Source organism: Epinephelus moara, chromosome 16, assembly GCF_006386435.1.
Source record: "Epinephelus moara isolate mb chromosome 16, YSFRI_EMoa_1.0, whole genome shotgun sequence".
NCBI lineage: Eukaryota > Metazoa > Chordata > Actinopteri > Perciformes > Serranidae > Epinephelus > Epinephelus moara.
In genome coordinates this window covers 30,458,863-30,481,178 of record NC_065521.1, presented here as the reverse complement: position 1 = coordinate 30,481,178, position 22,316 = coordinate 30,458,863, and the positions used below count along the sequence as shown (strand labels likewise).

The window sequence follows — 22,316 nt, the reverse complement described above, 5'->3', positions numbered from 1 at the left end:
TAAAGTCTCTGTAAGTCTCCTATCTCCCCCGCAGCTCTCTCTGATGAAAATGATCCTGTGTCCAGTCGTGACCTGGCCACCCATGGGCTCTCCATTCTACTCTGTGCTGCTGGTGAAGTGCATCTCTGAGGACATCTGACCTGGTAGTCCTCTTGGCAACACACTGGCTCTGCTGCACAGCCAGAACAATGGACAATTGTCCACTCAGTGAGCAAAAGAAGCTTTTTCCCAGAGTCGTACTGAGCAACCCGCCAACAGACAGAGTCTTTCAGATGGAGCTATTCTGTGTAAACAGACTCTCATTCTCACTGAGATCATGATTCATCAGAGCAAGTGTCTCAACTAATGGACCGAGAAGATTTATGTGGAATGTGTTTTTGTGACACGCACATTTCACATAACTTCCACTCGCAGTGAGACAAAGTGTCAGAAGGCTGCACACTGACATGTATTTCAGAGCCAGAATCAGAGATGTGCAACAGAAGCCAGATCAGACAATTACCCTCAGACAACTTAACCAGCCGAAACAGGAATAGGCCCAGTCGAATACAATGGCACTGTCACACACCACTACTGAAAGCTTGTCTTTATTTTCAAATAGAGCACTAACACGCATCTTTTCCAAAACAGCTCATGGGGATCTCAAGTCTGCTCAGAACGCAATCTGTCAAATGAGCTGAAATAAGACAAATACAATACGTTAGAAGTTCTGAACCCCAGACTTAAACTTCATTGATCATCTAAAATCAAAAATGCATGAAACGTGCTGATCTATTCCACTGAATATTTCATATGTGAGATAGATTGTGTGTTTTCAAGAACCTCTAGCCTTTAACATCAGAAATGTTTCAGATAGTTATCCATATACCAATATCTAAAGTTCAGAAAAGGAAAAATCCTCAATAGCGGTGTTATTGGTGCTTAACCTAAGAACACAGTAGCAGAAAAAGTATTACATGAACTAGACTAAACAGATAAACATTCACATTATCATCATAGTGTAAACTAAACTACTCCAAGCCACTTGTGCTATAACCAACACAGTGGGTGCATTCAAGGGCCCTGTGTTTATTTCTTTCTTTCGTTTTCATGTTCATTAGAGCACATTCAAAATCATAACCTCTGTGTGGATGGTTTCTCCAAATAAAAAGGTGTGATGTGTTTCCAACTGTGCAGGGGAACTGGAAAATTACTTGAGCAGTGAGAGCGTGGGATTACTGCCACCCTAACACACACACACACACACACACACACACACACACACACACACTTCTATTACTTAGAAGGACAGGGCTTTGAGGTACATTTATATGCTGCAGTCTTTAGCCAAACCTCAACCATAACCACTACATGCCTTACCACAACCACTCATTAAAGTAGCCTTAAAGAAGCACTTCACTGCTGGAGAGAGGGTCTTTTTTATTTAAATGGGCTGTCTATACAGTCGGAATAAGCTAATACCTTTGAAATGGGTGCTTTATGACCACAGACAGCAGAGGAAAGGGCTGTGGCATTCGCTTCTGCTCAAGAGGTAGACAACCTACAATTGCCAGAATGCACTGCACCACACTGGATAAACAAATTGACTCTCTTATTGTTAGTAAACAGTATGATCTTTTTTGATGGGCTGGGCTTAGCTGGAGGCAAAACAATTCTCCAAAGACATTAGCTAATGCTAGCTTGCAAGTTCTGTTGGCTTGTTTTAGACAATGGAGGAAGATGATGAGAGTGGTGCATTCAGAAATACTCATTCTGAGTGCCGGAGCGCACTCTGGCACAAAATGGACCGTACGTAAATTAAGAACACTGTCTGAATATACTGTTCAGTTTTACAGAGCACCACACTCTCGGAGTGGCAGAGCATACTCTAGGCACTCCATCTGGGGAAACAGAGCAGCAGAGCATCAAGCGGAGTGAATGTACGCTTAAGTTAACCGTTCGTTAATTCATATAGAATTATAACGCTCAGTTTCTTCGACCAACAGAGCTCTCATTTTAGTGTAAAGCATTAGAATGAATTTATGAACGCATGTCAGGTCACTCACTCTGCTGGACCGTGATTGTTACTTGAATAAGTAAACACTTACTAAAGGGACCAGACTGGCCGACCCGTATGCTCTCACTCAGTGGATGGACGATGTCACAGGACTGCTGAAGGTGGGATGGCTGGCATTGTGGTTGATTACTTTGCCAACCTTACAAAAGAGGACGACACTTGAACTGTTTCCACCAGTTTGCTTTGCTATCGAAGCTAAAGTTAGCTAATGTGCTTAAAAAGTTAGCGTTACAGAGAAATCCAATATTCCTCTTAAAACCTCCCCAGTGTCTGATGAGGTGGACATGATAACCCTTAATACACATAACGCTATTCATCCCTACGACAGTAAATACTTTTTCCCTAACCTGATATGAAGTGTGTGCTGCACATTCGAGCATTTTAGATGATCGCCTCCGTCCAGTCCTTTTGTCTTATTGCATTTTATCATAATTGTCTTCATTTTTGTTGATGGGCAGTGGCAGCTGGTATACAATAACATTTAAGCCATGACTCGTTCTTTTCTGTCACCCACTAACACGGCGAGTGGTGTTTTGCCTCCAGCTAATAAAATTACGTCATAGTGACGTCACTCCTAAAAGGATGTATACTTCTGATCTATACTCATCTGTTTTGACACAGAAAACAATATGGCAGGCAGCTGGTAACCACAAATCTCAAATTACAGTAAAACAGTTAGCTAAAATAGGCTCAGCAGTAACATAATCTTGGTTTATTTTTGTTCAGCACTGCCTAGTTTTACTGTTAGGTGTGAATTTGAGAGAGAGGGAGGTGGGTCCCTCTCTCAATCCACTTCTATTCTCTTTGTGCCTGTGGTGGCGGGCATATGAAAATGCGGAAGTACAATCTGTAGTTCGAGCAACAGCCCCAGAGCCAGTGAACATCTGAGCTGAAAATTGAGTCAAGTTGAGGCAAGTTTACCACAGGTCATTTACACACACTACCCACACTTTAACGATACGAAGCTGGTTAAAGATCCACAAAGTAGCCCTTCAACTGAAAACTAAATGTAGAGGTTAACCTTGTGTGGACCAGCTTTTTGTCTTTGGAGAGTTGAGTCCCTTTAACGATGGATGCAGGTATACTGACACACACCAAGCACACACGCTTGTTTGTGTCACTTGCCTTAAGGCTGTGTCGACCAAAGCTTTTTTCCCTGAGGCCAGAATATTTTTAAAATTCCTTGCAATGGGAGTGCTGCATATGTACACTATGTTACACAGGACAGCATGATAAGGTGCTTTATCCTGCGCTGAACGCTGCACGTTCGTCATTTTTTTCTGAGCGCCAGGAGTTGAAAAAATGTTCAACTTTGGATAAAACCCTGTGCTTGTTACTGTCACTTTTGATCCGACCGTCCAATCACAGTGGACTAGAGGTGGAAAAAATACCACTAAGACCAATCGTCAATGTACAAATGCTGAACAACAACAACAAGGGCAGAGAAATATGTAAATATACTGTATGTTTTTCTCTCAAGAACCTACACAGACTGGCAGATCCATCCTCTTTCCCCATGTCTTCATCCAGAGCAAGTACTCTACCTTGTGTCCACATATTTACCCCCACGGGTGTTTGGTATCATAACAACCAGACGCAACCAAAGCGTCTCAGTTGAAAAACCATAGCACCTCCAAAGCACCCTCAAGTGCTCCCAGCTGGGGCTTTCCTGAGGAGCACCTGGAGTTTCCAGCTGGGGAAAAAACGATTTGGTGGACCCGGGGTCTTTAGTTTGATTTATAGCTGCTCATTAAGCAGTTATGGCATGTAGCTGTCAAAGCTGCGCTGTAGGCTATGCCGTATCCAATGTGCGGCTTCTTTAAAATTTAACACCACATTAAGGCTACACCACACAGGGACTGCCATAAGTGAGGCAGGTCAGTTTGGGCTTAGGTTTATGATGTTTGTGGAGATTGCTGGCAGTAAAGACAATGTTAAGGAAGCTGGGGGAAGACTCAGTGGCCTTCTCAGTTAACAGGAAAGATACTGCAAACCTTCTGCTCACCGAAACTCCGACTCTCTTTCACAGTAAATGAATGAACTTAAACATGACGACCGCACAGGGACGAGTCTCCTGTTCAGTGATGAGACAAAGTAAAACTAGGCATTTAACCTAAATGTAACTCCAGTTCTGCTGTAAGTACTGACATATCCCACCGTCGCTCTACATTACAAAGGGAATGAAAGAATATAAGCAACGGTTACTGTGGGGAATACAAATAAAGTAAGATGCAGCCTGATCACGCACATCTGTCTGGTGTTGCAGTGGTGCCATTATGAAATCTGACGCTAAATTATAAATCAAAACCTACTGCTGTAGGTACCTATTGCAGGGCTCATGTTAAGCCCTTGCATCAAGCATGAATGTGGCTTTACATAATTCTGTCCTCACTATATCCATAACCTCTACATGCCTGGCCCAGCCCTTACTCTTGCCTTAGAAAAGAGAATCACAGCTCTAAAATCTACTAGTAACCTTGTGAGGTCCAATAGTGTGCCAGTAAACCCGGAACTCCGTTAGCGCTTTTAGCACTTCCGGTTGTCTCGTCTAAAAGTCAATACGTTTTTTGAATGGGATTTTGGTAAAATGCCTCAAATAAGGTCTGTGGTTAACAAAAGCTTAAGCGAGTTTCAGGTGTCGTAAAAAAGGCGGTTGCTAACAAGTTGCTCAATACGACTACAAACCCTGTCGGGGACATTAAACGTCATCACCCCCGAACAGGCGAGAGTGCTGGCAGTCCGCCATTACAGCTTCTTATTTAGCTTAAACAGTCCGATTTCCCCATTATACAATGTTTTTAAAATAAAGCGGCCCGAAATCAGTTGAAAGCTTAGTGGCGGTGACGTCAACAGTCATGCGACCGTGGAGTAGTCATGTAGTCCGTTAAAGCCTAACGTTAGCTTTTTACTTCTGGCGATCGCATTTAAGCTTCAAATGCGGTATGAAAGGTGTTCATATGTGAAGATTATCTCGCTGAACAAAACCAGTAAGTATCATAAACTTGTGTTAGCCACAGAGCTTATTTTCTGACATAACGCAATGCAAAAATCACATTCACTTTCTCTTCCGGGAACCAGCGCGATGCTAAACTTCCGGATTTTGACGTCAGCCCTGGCACACTCTATTATATGTAGCCACATGGAAGGCAAGTCCCATTAATGTGAATTATTGAACATATTTTTCCCTATCATGATTAACACAAAATGTATTTTATCAGAAATGTGCAACAGTAAGCTTACAAAAATGTTTTTAGCCCTCCTAAATATCATGTGCATAGTAGAATTGTATCCACTGGCAGGAGTTAAGGGAAAATAATGATTGTCTGATGCAACATACAGATGGTTTTGTTTCCCAAAAGGCCTCAGTATATTTACTGGCAAATATCACATTTGATTGCCCTTGGACCTCCAGGTAGAGGGCGCTTGACAGCTCTATGCATAATCCATTGATAAATTACACGTTATTGATCCTCGTAGCCTTGTTGAGGGCCACATGTGAGTGCTCCAACACTGATAAGGCAGTTAAAAAACACTGTATTCTGTCAGTGATGGCTCCCATCCGCTAGTCAATTGTAGTTTAAGCAACCCTATTTGAAAGGAAAGAGCTTCTCTAATTTGCAAAACGTCAATGGTGATTGAGGTCTTCCCCCAAATCAATGTAACTGTCACATGCAGGCGTTTCTGAGAACACTTGAAATCCCACAGGATTTGCATCTGAAAACAGTTATCTTGTCAGCTGATTTTTTATGTATGCTCTGGCTACTGTGGCATAGTATACTTTATAAGCTCAAAAGAGCAGACACACACAAATACTGTATGTTCAAACAGAACTCACACACACGACTGCACAGCCAGCCGGAAAAAAACACACACACACACTCGCCAAACATCATCTCGAGGGAAATACAGACGAAATGAAATTGAAGCTAATGAAACACCAAAGTTCCACTCTTTCATTTCCACATGTAAAATCAACAGGTATTTTAGCAAAAGTACCCGAGGCCAACACTGCACTCTAATAATTTAGTCTCCCTATAAAGGTCCACACTGTGCTAACTGATATAATGGTTATATATTACTATCTGTTGTTAGCAACCGTTCTGATGCACCCGCAGGCCCTGCTGTAATAACACAGCTGAAGGACAAGGAATGAATCCCGATGACAGTTTATTATGTATACTGTGAGAGAGCACACTGGACCCTGACATCCCTGAGATCCGCCGGCACACACTAATACACATGCACACATGAACACCTGATGAAGTCAATATATTTTAAATTATTCAGTTCACTTACATCTGGCATCTAACCATGAAGGTTTGGTTTAATTTGGGCATGTTTTTAAAAAACATAACTTACTACATTTACCTCATTTGCTTTTACTTCCACTGGCACTGTATCTAAGTATACAAATTTGATTTACTTCTTCATTTCATGCTCTGTGATAGTTCCACATCAGTTTATGTCAAGAGGGAAATGCTGTATCTCTTATTTCACTTCATTTATTGGACAGCTTTAATTACCAGTTGCCTCACTGATAAAGATTTTACACACAAAACATATAATCAGCTTATAAAGTGTGACTTTTTGTCACATCAAAAACAAAGTTGTTCAAATTAGCTCGACTATTGAAAACAGGAAAATGATACTTATATGCTATAAACTTATACGATACTACGATATGCATATAAATGCAACAGTAACAATTATCTGATAATACATAATAAAACACTTGCAATATCATTTTTTTCAGCCCACTGTCATCCACAAGTCGTCAAATACTGACGGTTTGTCACAGCCCTCGGCATGTGATGTCGATCCCAAAGGCACCCTTTAGTGCTTTTATGAGATGCGCCAGGCTTTCAATTGACTTGACTGGCACTTCCATTGTATAAAAAGTGGGAAAGTCCACATAGAGTGGGAGGGAGGAGACCTAGATGGATCAAACAAATCAAGACTTTGACCCAGGAGACCGCAGTATGTGTCCTGTGTGAAATCAAAAGTCACCGTAGTTTAACCTAACATTACTTAATTTACGTACAATCATCGCACGCTGATGTTACTTATGTGATAAATTAACATTGTCACACTACTGTTAGGTACCAAAAGGTGCTTATTTTAACCCAAAACATTATCTTAAGTAAGCAGTTTTGCCTAAAGCTAACCACAACCGTTTCACAGCATTAACCATGTATTAAAATTTGTTTTAGCTGTGTGTCACATAGAGATGCTAAAAGATGCCTTGTCTCACTATAAGATGCAGAGGTGTGTGACAGAGTGTCTGTATTTGAAGACCTGGGAATAAAAAGAGGTTGGTTCTTCTGTATTATGTATGTATGAGAACTATTATTAATACTTTTGTTATTTTAAGGACATTTTGTTTGTAATTCTGTGCTTTTACTATTTGCTTAAGATTCTGAGTGCAGGATTTATACTGGTAATGGATTATTTTTTATCTTACTTTATGTTTAGCTTTAAAGGATGCGAATACATCTTCTGCCTCCACCCCAAAACAATAAAGGTGAATGGGGTTTTGATCGTGGTGCCGACTGCATTAAACAATTCCTGCTTTAAAATAATGAGCAACAAATATGAAACAATGTTGACACCGTGGCACATTAAACAAAAACAAATGTATCTGCATGGCTCGATACCACTGGAGATAAGAGAGGATATAAACACTGCAGAAGAAGGACCATTGTGTTTTTGTCCTCCTTCTCTTGCAGCTCAAGCTGGCGTGCGGTGACTCCCTGTCTACTTCTCGCTACTCTTCAGCGGCATGCCTATCTACATTAGAGCCCTCACATGGGCATGCAGTCTAAACAGAGCCTCGTGCCACCAGCCTCTGGGGAAAGAAAGACAGCCATGTGAGCAGTGCACCTCCTGTCTCCTAAGTTGGCAGCACATTGCACAAAGATTATTATGTTTTAATAGTAATGGTGCATTAGTCTCTTTGCATGCATGTGGCTGCTACACTCAATGGTGTGGACTGTGGGACTGAGACACTGAAAATGTGTGTATCGATGTACAGAGCTTAAATATCATGTCCTGTTTATTAACCATGCTAGTGGCTAACGGTGGCTTTGTGGATCTGTCACCATGATGTCAATTATTGGTTTGTGGACTCCCGTTTTGAAGCCTCAAGTTTGGCATCTTGGCACCATCTTGGTTTTTGCTGTCAGAAGTGACCATATGTGGATGGGTGGGTGGAGCTGCAGGGGAACAAGGTCTGGATCTGACTGAGAACTTGAAGACATCGCTGTCGCATCGACTTGTCCATTACAGAGTAGCCACACCCTAAACCATACTCTGCTTTAACGTTCATTTTACTCTAAATGGAACCATAATTTACAAAATGAACATCATGCTGAATTGAAGAAGATCTTAAACTAGCGGCTGAAAGAATAAACTCATTAGAAAAATGTTTAATGAGAGAGTTCTTTTTGCAATCAGTGGAGTCACCCCTACTGAACAGTAGATGAACGCATGCTTAGGGCATTGCCATGGTGGCTTCACTTTTCAGATGAGCACAGTAAATGTAAGCATTAGCATTAGCTAAGCTAATCGTCACAGTAAATGTTAGCATCGTATGTTTTTGGCAAACCACGAATATGTTAGCCTGAGTGTCATACTGAAGCTACCAGAACCTTCAGTCAAACTTTGGTTAAAGTGCGGTTATATTTTGGCACAACAACCAATTGGTTATGGTTAGGAAAAGATCCTGTTTATGCCGCTTTCGCGTCTTGCTAATGAGCAACTGGTTTTATTGTTTGTTGGTCCTTAAGAGAGGTCTGCAGCCTAGCAACCATCTCTCGGAGCTCTCACGCCATCCACCATCCACTCTACCTCCCAATGACAAAGTCAGCTGATATACATGTATTCAAAACTACATCTTTTTGATATGATAAATACGATATATTCTAATGTAACATATCCGTGCTTTGCGGAAACATACAATGCCCACATGTTCTTTTGATGACTGGGCTGCAGAGAAAACCCTTTGATCTAGACTGAATTATCTCAACAGATATTTGCTTGATTGCGGTAAAATTTTGTAGACATGATTTTTCATCTAGTGCCACCACCAGGCTGACAATTGTAGTTTTGAGAGAAGTTATTGGATGGATTACCAAGAAACTTGTTACACATATTTCTGTCCCTCACAGGATGATTTGTGATAACTTCGGCTATCCTAAGGCTTCTCCTTTAGCGCCATCATCAGGTCAAAAATGTTTAGATCATTTATGACTAAACACCTGGAAAACTCATGACATCTCCATCAGCCTCGGCTATACTTTGTGTTTAGTGTTTAAATTAGCAAATATTAGCATGCTAACACGCTAAACTAAGATGGTGAGCATTAACATTACACCCTCCAAACATTCAACACTGCTACTGTGAGTGTGTTAGCATGCCGTTTGTTAGCATTTATCTGAAGCACAGCTGTGCTTTACAGTACAGTCTCACAGAGCCTCCAGTATAGCTGTGGCCTCTTTGTTTTCCTTGCTTCTGTTTGCTCCCTTTTTCCTTAAAATGCAGCATCTTTTATGTGTTGCTAGGGGATTCTCCCTGACAAGTAGATCCACAGGATTAGTCTTAAGTGCAATATAATTTCTAAGGTGCAATGTGATTTCAGAACAGAGCGTGGAAAGTGTTGAGAAAGCGATAAAACAGAGAACAAAGCACAGGACCCAGGTCTTAGAGGAACCACAACAACATGCCTCCTTTTGAAGCAGCAGACACTCTCACAGGCAGCACTAACGGCAGCCTTTTAACAAATTCACTTAACTCATTTAGCAGGATTTGAAGAAGTGTTAGAAGTGAGGAGAGAATTTGCCTGGTAGAAACAGATCATATTTAAAAGGCAAATGTCTCACTGATCTATACAGACTATTGTGCTCGTATGAGGTTTTCCATCATAAAAGCAGACTTGGATGTTATTTAGTCATATAGCAAAGAACTCCGCTATGGCTGAGTGACTTTGTGATTCAGGCTTTGTCCAGAATGTTGCATGGATCACAGACCACTGAGTTGAAACAACTACAAAAACTACAATTAGCCCTGTGATAATGCTTTTCAGCCCACACTGATCATTTTCTGCTGAAGCAACGGGGACCTTTTTTTTTTCTTTTTTTTTTCGCTTTTTGGAAGGATGAGTGAGAGGCCGACCAGCAGCCAGCAGAGACCTCCTCATGCTTCTCCACTCATCCCCGTAAGAGGATCGGACGTAATGGGGTTTCCTCTTCTCTGGCTCCTTCTGCTCGCCAGATAAACTGCAGAAAACTTCCAACAAAGTCTAAGAGTGCTATTCTTGTCACATTTTACAGTCATATCGACAATACGTTTTGAAGGAACACTGGTGTGACCTCAATGTGAGCAGAGCTAAGCTTTTAAGCAGGTGCCCTCTTCCCCTTCCCGCTCCAGTGCAGTGGGAGAAAATGGGGGTAATAGCCTCACTGGGAGAGTTGATCTGCTGCAATTGTCAAGCAAAGACCTCAAACCCGTGCCTAAATGAGGGATGACATCTCATTAAAGACAGTGAAACAAAATTTATCAGCTACAAGCACAATCATGACACAAAAACAAACTAGAATAGGTCTGAAAACAAATGAAGAATGGAATACAAATGTACCAGCTGTGTTTTCATTGAAAAACATTTATTCATATAGCATGCTATTATGTGTCTGAATAATAAAGTGCACCATCCCCCCAGGCCTGTGGGAATAGCCAAGACCTTAATATCAGGCGTGCATGGTTTCTCATATTCTCCCTGTGGCAGGCTGCTGACCTGATGACCTCATGTCAGGCGCAATGACAACTTGTTTGACACAGGGATATTTTATTCATTCTATAAATATTGCATCAGTTGCACACACTGTGTCATGTTTGTGTGCATGAATATATATACCTGCTTCACTGAACATGAGAGGAACACCGCTCTCTCACAACACTGTTTCTACCCAAAAGGCCAAGGGGACGGGAATTTGAAAAAATAGGCTCTCAGACAACATTCCTCTGTGGTTATGAGTCTAATTATGGTCTTTGCAGGTCTGAATATGCCTGGAGTTCATGCTCTGATAACAAATAAAAGTCACTGACTCTCATTTGCCAATCACCATAATTCAAACATATTTTTCTGTATTTATTTTAGCCAATTCCAACATCAAATCTGTGCATGTTATCGCTTAATCCTGGCACTCAGACTCACAGCGCTGTAGCCACTCTGTCCAACCAGATCACTTCAGTTCAATGCACTCATCTGCATCCCAGCTCCACTGTCGTATTCGCATTTGCTTCCGAATTGATCTCGCCTACGACTGTTCACTTCTCGCAGGGTTCAATCTGATTGAACTCTGACCTGAGAGATGGCGAGACTCATCGGCCCCCAGCCAATTCGAAAGGGCAGGTGGGATTGACCTGTCCTTAAGTACGTATCGATTGCTTGTATCCTTGTTTGTATAACTGCATGCTTAAAGAGAACAAGCAGCTGAAGAAAGTTCATGCAGTGTGACTGTCCATTACGGCAAGAGCACGGATAGTGGGTGAGGATAAGAGTATAAAATCAATAAAAAAGTGTATGTTTCTCAACTTGTGGAACACTATTCTTAGTCTGTTTGCCATGCTAACACCAGGAGCTTACGGTTGTAACCCTGCCCACATTATTTCCTGTCCCACCTGCTTTTTGCCACAGCGTGAGTAAATTTCACCTTGCCAATTCTGGTCTGATCGAGCCATAAGTCAGCACCTGATTAAATGGCTGGAACGAAAACCAACAGGGCTCTCAGTCCCAACGACCATAAGTGAGAGTCATTGGACTATAGATAATGTATTTAGTATATCCACAGGAATCATAAAAGTACAACCTACTCTTTAAAGTTCCTACATCCTCTCTACCTATGATTAATCTCTTAGTTTTACTAGGCAGTATAACGTTTATTGGTGGTATTACACTTTTAAAAGTATTATATTAAAGGGTTTATTTATTTATACTTTAATGTCATGTGTAATACTGTAGTTTTGTATGTTTTGGTAGTTATTTCTAACATTTTATGTTTCAATATTTTCATCACTTTAATGAACAAGATCAATTGTTCAACCAAACCAGCACAAATATGTTGACTGATGACTCATCAACCCTTTAAAATCTGTCAGGCATTTTTGTTATCTGTGAAAAGAGTGTTATTAGACCATAATATAAAAGTCTTTATGTATTCATTGCTTTGCGAGAGCAGACCTTCTTTTGGAGAGTTTTGTATTCAATGTTTTGTTTTTGTGTTCTGCATGAAAATAAGACAAAAAAAAGAAGAAAAGAACTGCCACAATGTGCTATCTTGTTCCCAATTCTTTTATTCTACAAGGACGTGGCAATGTTTTCAGACACAAATTGTCTCCCCCAGGGACTCAGGTGCTGTGCTTTTAATGTAATGTATTCACACAGGTAGGGTGTAATCATTTCTACTGCTTAAATATTTGGACATACTGTCCTCACATGTGTCTTATCTATGACCAAATTCACACATAATGTGTGTAGTGTCATCACAGCACATCTATAAATACAGGCGTGCTCACAACCTCACTCTAACATAATGTCATGTCCAAGTAGAATAAAGGGAAAATTAGTAACAGGATAGAAGTGTGTGGATATCTTCTTTGTCAGTTTTTCGCAGATTATTGTTACCCAGCCACTGCCAGTTTTTTATGTGCTTGTAACTCCTGCATGGAAACAGACAATTTAATTGTACAGCTTTTCTTCCATTTGAGTACTGGGGCGAAATCAAACTTAAATCACAACCCCGTGGAAAGCCAGACAAGATAGACTCATATGACTCATATTCTAATATTCAGTAATTCTCTTGTTCTATTGTGAATATTTCACGACTCCAGAGAGATGGATGGTGAAGCTTTGACGGTTTATTAACATCGTCCATATTCAGCCAAGTTTTCAATTTCCTCTTACTAGATAAATCCCACTGAGCCTTTCTCAACCTGTCTTTTTCCGTTCTTTTATGCTATACGTTATACGGTCAAAGACCTTTTTTGTTACACTTTTAGCCTACCTGACTTTTCTCTTACCTACATACAGTAGTAGTAACATTTTATGCTCTACCATAAAAAGTTAAATAACTGCTCTTGTGCAATAACTAAGTCTTGGAAAAATTTAATAAATGTAGTAAATGTATAAAAGAGGATCTAAATGAGTTTAGTTATGTGTGAAGAAATACCTCACCTGCTAAATGATCATCTGTACATCACTTACTCACCCCGTGTGAATTAGTCTCCACAGTGAACGAAGAATCCAAAAACAGAGAACACTCTTGGTAAGTTAAAGTTGAAGGGGTCTGTGTTTCACAACAGCAAACCTACATCAAAGCATCCATTTACAAGCTCTCACACAGCCAGTGCAGTATAATCCAAGTCTCACTTATCCAGTCTTATGCTCACTACTTCCCAAACACATGCATTGTCACTGAAGCATGACAATTTGAAACACCTCCACATATGAGTAGCACACCCCGCCATATGTCTTTGAACTCTGCTTGTGCATTCATTGAGCAGAGCTCAGGTGCACTACTCGTCCGTACATGAGACTGTTTGTGCAGAAGTGTGTAAGGTTTTGGTAAAACTGCATGTGTTTGGAAAATACTGAGCATATGACTGCATAAAAGAGACGTGGATTATACTGCACGAGTTGTGTGAGAGTTTTTAAGCAGATTTTTTAAAAATAGTTTTGCTATTGTTGAACCGGGAGCCTTTTTTAATTCTAACTGATCAAGAATCTTCTCAGTTTTGGGTTATTAGTTCACAGTGGAGGCATGCAAGAGAAAGATTTCTTCACAAATTCACCGTAACACAGATGAGTTATTGATGCACAATTGATCATTTTGGAGTTGAAGTATTCCTTTAGCTAAGATGCTGAGTCTTAATTTGAAAAGAAGAGTCAATTTGAATGAGAAAGTGGAGTTACTTACTTTGTTATCCATGTTTCACGTACTTGTTATAAAATTATAATGCTTTGAGTGGGATCTCAGTGTCTCACTCTGAATAAAAGCCAATTACCAAGTGACAGAGAGAGTCAAAACCTCTGGTGTGGATCATAAAATATCCATGAGTCTGTTGTATCTTCACTCCTACAGCTATAGTAATGGAGCACTTTGCGTCAAATATATATGTTTGTGTGTGTGTGCGTTATCATATGGTACATGACTTACCAACCAACCAACTCGACATGCCTCCTAAGATGGGGCTAAAAACAGCGCTAGAGATGTGACTAATTGACCTGCACCACTGCATGAATAAATGTACAAATAGCACCGGTGTTTGGAGAAACAGACATAATTAACCTTTGCCATTTTGTGTCACTTTGAGAGCTTCTTACGTAACACACGCACACAGAGCCTTCATATTCCCTTTATGTCTGTCTTTACCACTGTCGGCTGAATAGATCACACTGCAAGGCTTCAATCTCCTTCAAATCAATCACAGTGATGATTCTGTGAAAAACGAGAGATAAAAAGCCGACCGAAGCCTGTCAGGGCTATGAGAGCAGAGGACGTCAATGCCTCACTTAGACAGCTAGTCTGAAGGGGCCGCTTCCCCAGACAGGAGGACAAGACGGAGTTCACCTGCATTCAATACAAAGTTGTGCCTCGGTCTTTGAGAAAAGAGATGCGACAGAGAATTGCGAGCTGCACTCCCTGATGTAAATGTCATCTGGATAAAAATCAATTTCATGATTCATTCAAGAGGCCGGGACTTACAAATGGACAAAGTTGCCCGCTCTTTCAACTACAGTGTCGTCCTCCCCGAGAATGACTTGGCGCTCATGAGCTAGACAGTGAGGGTTGGGTGATTTTTCAAAAGGTGCACAGCATCATAGCTCCTGGTAACAATTCAAAAAGTTTGGCTGATTGATTTTTTTTTCCTCCTGTGGCATTGTTGCTTCTCATTTCCAACACAGCATGAAAGGCAGTGAAATAAAAACATCTTAGCAGCAAATCGGCCTCACCATGGCAACAGTATTGATCAACCCTCCTAGGTCCTCAGAAAAATCCATTCCTCATGTCAATTTCCCAGCATTAACAGTTCAGCAGCTACTCAAGTCCTGAATAGACAGCCATGATTTTTAGCGTACGGCAATAAAATCTACAATCACTATTTAGCTGCCCTGATGATTCATTTATCACAGGGGTGAAACACAAAATGACCTGATGATATTCACTGAGAACAAAAGGAGAATTAAGCTAGGGGGACAACTCAGGGTGAGGTCATTGACCGAAAGCTCAAAGTGTAAAGATTTAACTTCAAAGTCCATTAGATTGCTTAGTTATGGACCACATCCTATAATCTATGTGAAAATGTAATTCAAATCGACAAGGACAACAAATTGAACACTTTCCACGGAGCCCTCATTTACTTTGATATGAGAAAAAAAATCTGCTTTGCTTCATTAATCATAACTGAACAGGTGTTCTCTCAAGCTTTTGACGCTTTTGACGGGAATCATTTGATACTTGATGGATTGCAGTTGCAAACAATCTCAGAAACGTGTAATGGCTGCAACACACTAATCAAATGCTGTAAGGCTAATGAGGGTAAATGGGCTGGGAGCCCTCATTTCTGGTAAGTATTGATTATACAGTATCAAGTGGCCTCACATTTAATTTATTATCGTTTATTATCAGCACTATCATCACCACCAGTGCCATGGAAAAAATAAGTCTGCTGAGGGGCAAACAGGTTCAGACTGGATTTATCGTGTGTGCAGATTTGGCTGTGGTGATTAAATCTACATTTCTGGAAATGAAAAGAGATGCAGTCATAACAACGGATGCTGAATCCACGGACTCCTCAAGCTCCAGTGCAACATTGCACATGGACTACACCTACACTCCCACTGCTTTACAGTTACACCCCTTTTCCTCCAAATTAGCTCTCATTATTGAACCAGCTCTGCTCAGAATTCTTGAAACCGCGGTGCTTTCTAGCAAACCAGCCTGTGTTTCCACCAGTTTTGAACAGAGCCATTGCAAATCGAGGATGCGTCACCTACGGAGGTTCGTTACACAACGCACAATGGAAGTAAAGATTAGCAGGAGGATGGCAGATCGTGTTTATTAGCTGGTAACTTTTGTTCTGTTATCAAAACAAGCCTGGACCAACAATTAATGAGACTATTTCTGACAATTTTCTGCCTTGACATCTCCATCCTCTCTTTTCAATCTGTAGAATATGACACACCCACTAATGTCGTCATGGTTCGCACTTCACATCAAGGAAAACCTGCTATATTTTGCAGGGCTCCTACAACTTAAGGCTAGTTAGATTTAAGACTTTTAAAGATGGATTTAAAGGAGCTATATGTAAGAAATCTAAAGCAAATAGTCATAAAATCATCCTAATATGTCACAGAGACTAAGGAATAATGTTCATATAACATACTGATCTCACCGACAACAATAGTACAGCCAGAATATTCGCATTTAAAAAAAATTTTTACGGTCTGCAAATCTTGTTTATGTTTTGAATTTGTGTTTTGGTCTGTTGCGTTTTGGCCACCCACTGCCGTCTACCAGTCACGCAGTCAGAGTCTCAGCATCAGTTAAAGTTACAACTGAGCTACAGCAGCACGGCAAGCAGCATTAGTAGTACATAGCATTAGCAGTCTCCTCAGCTGTATCCCAGCAGCAGCGTTAGCAGCAGAGAAGCCAGACTTGCTCGAACGGTCCGCTGGAAAACCGAAGATCAAGGACGCGGCGATGCCGCCCTGCCACGGCAGCGGCCCGTGGGCAAACAAATCAGTCTCCAGCGTGCCGCTGTCCAGCAACCTTGAATCTGTAGGGGAGGGGGGGCGGACACGACTCGTGGCAGTATTTAGAATTTGAGTGCAGTAACCGTTTTGGCCACATTCTTACATACAGCGCCTTTAATATCACTTGAAATGAAATTTAAGGCCAATTTTACAGTGACCACAACTCCACAAACTGGCACAATTTGAAGTTCACAAACACTGCATGAAATAGGTCTCCTACTTCCTCATTTGACTTGTATGATTGGTCGTTTGTCACTATGTTCAGACGACACAGCACCTTTGCTTTCTGTGTAGGTGTACACCCACATGTTGTTGAGAGAATTGTTGCTGCTGACCCTGGTGCTGGTATCGGAGATGGGGGAATAGGTGTGGCGGGAACAATGGCAGAACAGAACTGGGAAATACCTGGCATTTTTTGGCTGTTTTTCTTGGCAATTTTGTGTGTCTCACTCTCCATATTGGATTCCACTGCCTTTATTCCCACTTTGCTGAGTTTAAAAATGTTTTTGAATAAAGTATACCGAGCCTCATGTGCATTGCTTTGTATCAGTTTCAGCCATGCCGTTAAATCCTGCTTAAAAAGCCAATATTTGTTAGATTTGCACTTCTCCATGTCGTCCATGGCACAATGACAACTAACTAGCAGACAATGAATCCTCTGCTCTGAGCATCCCGGCTAGAAACAAAATATAAATAATGTTTGTTCCGTTGTCTTGATCTGCGTGATGCTAATGCGAGAGCCATTCAGTGGATGTTACCAATTATTCTGAGATTTTACAGTGCAACGACACAAAAAAACAACTGATAAAATCCTACTCCTCATGTCCTAGCATTTTTAAGATTTCTGAAAGATTAAAGACATTTTAATACCAGTTAAGGCCTTATTTTTTAATTAATAAATTCAATGCCTTTTGAGACTTGTTAAGGATCTGCTGGAACCTTATTTTCTGGTTCCAGCTGGGAAGCAACTCTTCAGGTACACAACCAATTCATCAAAACGCTCCATACGGTTCACAATTAAGGATGGGAACCGGAACAGAGTCAGTTCCATGTTGGTGGAAGAGGGGTATTAGAGACTTGCTGATACACCTGGTGTGAGGAGGAAAGAGGAGAGGGAATTAAGAAATCACATCTCTCCCCTTAGACTCTCTGAATTTCCCAAATGCATACATAATTTTACACATCTTGCATGAAGAAAAGGAAGTCTTACAACCCTCGCATTCTGCAACAAATAACGAGTGTGTTGAGGATGCTTCAAAGTATCACTGGAGGGTTTTACCAACTTGGAATAATAAAATATTTATTTGTTAACACAGCCTACAAAGAGTGGATAGGAACCAAAGCCAGGCAGAAGGTTGCGGTTGGGACCATCAGTCTAATTGTCCAGCCAGTGGAGCCAAAAAACCCCAGAGGATGAGAACAAAAAAAACCCAGAGTGTTGCGTGTGTAACTGTATGTGTGTGAGAGAAAAGAAACGGAAGAGGGGGAGGGTTAAAAGCATGTTAAGTACTTTGATGCTCTTACAGTTGCAGTTAAACAGCTACTTATAGACAGAGCCCATGGTTTGTCTAATTGAACTGAAACAAAAACACAAGATGACAAGCCTATGAGTTACAATCTGCGACCGCAAATCATTAGCACCAACACTGCAGATCTGATGATCCTCACCGCCGTCCTTGCACGGGGAAAACTGTATAGAAGTTTGCACATTTGAAAAAAGCATCCACATGGTATTTCAAGTAATTAGATATTTTGCTATGGAGATGTGTTTTAAATAATTAATCTGCTGTATTGGTGCCCTGCTGTGCTTCCCATTCCACTGCAGCACCAGCAGTGGGCAAACAGTCGAGTCTCAGCCAACAGAAATAGAGATGTGTTCCCATAAACCCAGGCTAACTCATTTTGAAATTAGTGGTGCAAATTCATTTCATTTACTCGCAGCCATCGAGCTCAATTAGGGCGCAAAGAGTTTGAAACAAGCTCATTTTGAAGAAGGGGGCCCCTGTAGATAAAAGCAAAGCCAACTCCACCATGAGTCAAGGCTTTCAGGTTCTAAACAATTCATAAAAATGCCTGCAGTCTCCCCGTACAAGAGGCTCATATAATCATGTGCAATCACATGAAGCGGGCCTGTTATTCTCAGGAGGGGGTTGTTGAGTTTGGGTGTGATTGTGTCAGGCTGTCAGTGCCCACTCATCCAGACTCTGGAGTGAGACTGGAACAGACGGGAGCTGTTCTTGCAGCACCACCAGGGACAAGCAACAGCACACTCAGCTGTCTCATCCACACAGTGTAGTGGAGGGGAAACTACCCAAACTTACATCACCTTTCTTTGTTACAATATTTTGAGATGGAGAGAAGTCTGGGCGAAATTGGTCATAACATGCATCACATGAAAAAATGGAAAATGATATCAACTGAAACTGCATATTTTTTAGATGAGGCTTTTTGTTTACTCCTTATGGCATCCCTGTTTTCATCTGCTTCCCGTTACTGGGTGGGTAGCAATGAGGCGCAACACTTTCACTCCTCCCTAAAAAGCGTATTATCATATACCAAAAGCATGCACACACTGCAGCTGCACCAGTAAAAACACTATTTTAAAGCCACAAAACTATCGCTCACGCTCAAAGACTTGCCTGAAAGAGGCGTAGGATGTTGGCAACCATAATCGATACTGAGCTCGCCGAGGCTCCGATGACTCCCACCACTTTTTCAGGCTTGACAAACACCGGTGGCTCCCCATTAGTGCATCTCACGTCGGAGGTGTCCTTCGTGATCAGGGCTTGAACGAAAGTTAAAGACTGCTCCAGCGCGTAGGTATCCCTCGAACAAGTGTCCAGCACCCGGGCGCCTAAGGTGATGTTGGGTAAGAGTTGGTCGTCCTGATTAATTTGGTCCAAAGCGTACATCATGGCCTCAAGCCGCTGGATGCCGTTTTCCCGTTTGAGATCCCCGCACGGCGTGCCGTCGGCACCCCTGGCATGCACCGGGAAGAGTCCACCGAGGGTAAGATGCCCCTCAGTCCGTATTGAATGGGGCGCATAAGTCTCCTGAGGCAGCGCGAAATCTACCACAGTCCTCATGAGCCAAAGCGCTCTCCATATAGTGCTCAGTTTCACGCACGACCCAGGACAAGCCATGGTCAACTTTAACGGAACAATGGAGTCTGCAAACCGCCGGAGATAGAACCAAAGAGGCGAGGAAGTTTTGTTAAAACGAACCCATCCTTGTCAGCAGTGAGGAGATTCAACAAGCTGGGCTGGAGAACCAAGACGCAGTAGATGGCTCAGACAAACTGCGCCCATCGCTTTGCTGCCAGGAGTGAGCGGTGCAGCTTGTTGAATAGTGGAGCTCCTGACGGTAATTCAGTTCCCCTCGGAAAAAGAGGCTCCATCCATTAGTCAGAAAATATCAGTAAAAGAAGATGATCACCCGCCGCAGATGAACTGGCCTAATTTTGTCCATTTATGCTCAATCCAAAGCGCGAAACAGCAATGAAGCCGCTGCTGGGAATATTCACAACCTAAAGCGGCAATTCTACCAAATAACATACAGTGGGTTTTAATAAATTATCTCTCAAATCAGTGCTGAGATGTTAGGACCAGCAGAAGTGGGTGACATTCTTCTTGCTCAAACCAACTCCGCGGGAGCGCAGGGATGGCTCGGTCGGCTGTGGTGTCTCTCTCCCAGGGGTGCATATCATCTCCACAGTCTCCAAAAAAAGGGGAAAGAAAGAAAGAAAACGAGTAGTATGCTCTCAAATGAGCGGAAGGCTAAGAAATATCCAGCTAATTAAAGCCCCGGCTCTTTCTCGGTCTCCGCAACCGCTCGCATTTATACAAAATGAATGAGTCACAGCGAGGGATTCACTGTGTGCGCCGAGTTTTCAGCCCCCTTTCCTTGCGAGACGTCATTCAGCTGGTCAGGAAAAAAAAAAGAGTAGCATCACTTCATGGCGAGGTTTTCAGGAAGTTGTCTTCAGACAGTTCAACGGGAAGGTAAACAAGGCGAACAAATGCACTTATAGGCTAGACTTGAATAGTAAGACAATTGTTCCTCTGAGTGCCTCTCTGTGCGCATTCATAATCTCTTTCGCTCTGCCTCGCCTCCCCCCTTTATCCCCCTCAAACACACACACATACACAACACACGCAAAAGTCGGAGTGTTTTTTTCCTCTTTTCTTTTGATGTTGACGGTGGCAGGCATGCAACAAAGATCTGTGGCACTGAGCTGCAGGTATGGAGGTTTTCACCCGTGCCTTTCCTGAAATAGTTTTGGATTCATTACTGATGCACCTTTAAAACGGAGGAGGGACACAGAGAGAGGGAGAGGGAGGGAGAGGAAGAGGAGAGAGAACAGACACGTTTGGAGGGGTCCAGGCTGGTCTCCCAGGCAACCCTTCTTCAGAAGACACTCCTGATTCATCCTGTGCGCTCCGCACGCGCTCGCACACGCGCGCGCCTCACGCTGGCACGCACGCTGGCACACAGACTGGTGAGAATTAACCACACCTTTAGGAGCAAGGAGCCCTCACATCTTCCTAACAAAACACTATCATCACCAAACTATTTAATTGCACAGATGGTGCTTTTACAAACAAGCAGATTATGATAATTTGCTTTCAGTGGGCATGCATTAGCCAGGGACTCACTTGGCAATTTGTGGCATTAATTAAAAAAGGTACTTTCTGTCTGCAATTCAAATCTTATATTAAGCAAAAATCATTTTTGAGGCTCTGCTAATGACTGCTGTATTTGTTCAGGGGGTTACAATGTGAGAAAAAGGTGCCAACTGAGCATTCTGTAGATACATAATTCATGTATAAGCCTTCGTTTTCAAGTAACCTTAGAAACTGTCCACTTCTAAAGCAGCCACCACATATCCAACAATAGCATCCACCGTGCTGCGGCTGTTGAGAAATCACAGCAGCACCCTGAGAAGCAGTCAAACAGGAAACAGTAAATGGATTATAGGATAAGTCAGTTAAGTTGCTTGATCATTGAGTAATAAACAGCCTCTGAGAGTTGCTTTATCGTGAAAATGATTATGAGGCATAGAATCCCATTTTATGAACATGTTCGTTCCATTCGTTTCTGTTCAATTAAAAAGATTAGAAAAGGCGATGTAGCTCTAATTGAAACGTGTCCTATTGACATTACAGGCTTGGACGGACAAATTTCTAATTAATTAAATTGAATAGAGATTAATTCAAGCCTAATCCTGCCATGTAGTGTATTTGTCTCCATTAGCCGCACTGATTTCGCATGAATATCTCTCAATAGGCAAACCGTGCACGTCCGACTCCAAGCATGTCGATGTGGTTGTGGGTGCACAAACTGCACGCCGAGGCCAAAATTCATGAGCTGCACCAAAAATATATTTAAGGACACTGTGTGGGAACTGCTGGGAAGAGGCTGCTGAGGAGAGAAATGAGGGATGTGAGACGG

The 22,316-nt window shown here is 41.9% G+C and overlaps 1 protein-coding gene across 3 annotated transcripts in view; it reads right to left on the bottom strand.

Annotated features, from left to right (window-relative positions):
• The window catches only part of LOC126403077 (metabotropic glutamate receptor 7-like), a 163,401-nt gene that overhangs the window by 81,244 nt on the left and 59,841 nt on the right, over positions 1–22,316 (bottom strand). For 2 of the 3 annotated variants that reach the window (XM_050065502.1, XM_050065503.1), the window contains exon 1: positions 19,505–21,115. The exons of the other annotated variant lie outside the window; for it this stretch is intronic. In XM_050065502.1, the coding sequence (XP_049921459.1) occupies positions 19,505–20,008 (504 nt within the window). In that variant the 5' untranslated portion in view covers positions 20,009–21,115. Of the gene's footprint in view, positions 1–19,504; positions 21,116–22,316 lie in introns of those variants that run through there. 3 annotated transcript variants of the gene reach the window in all.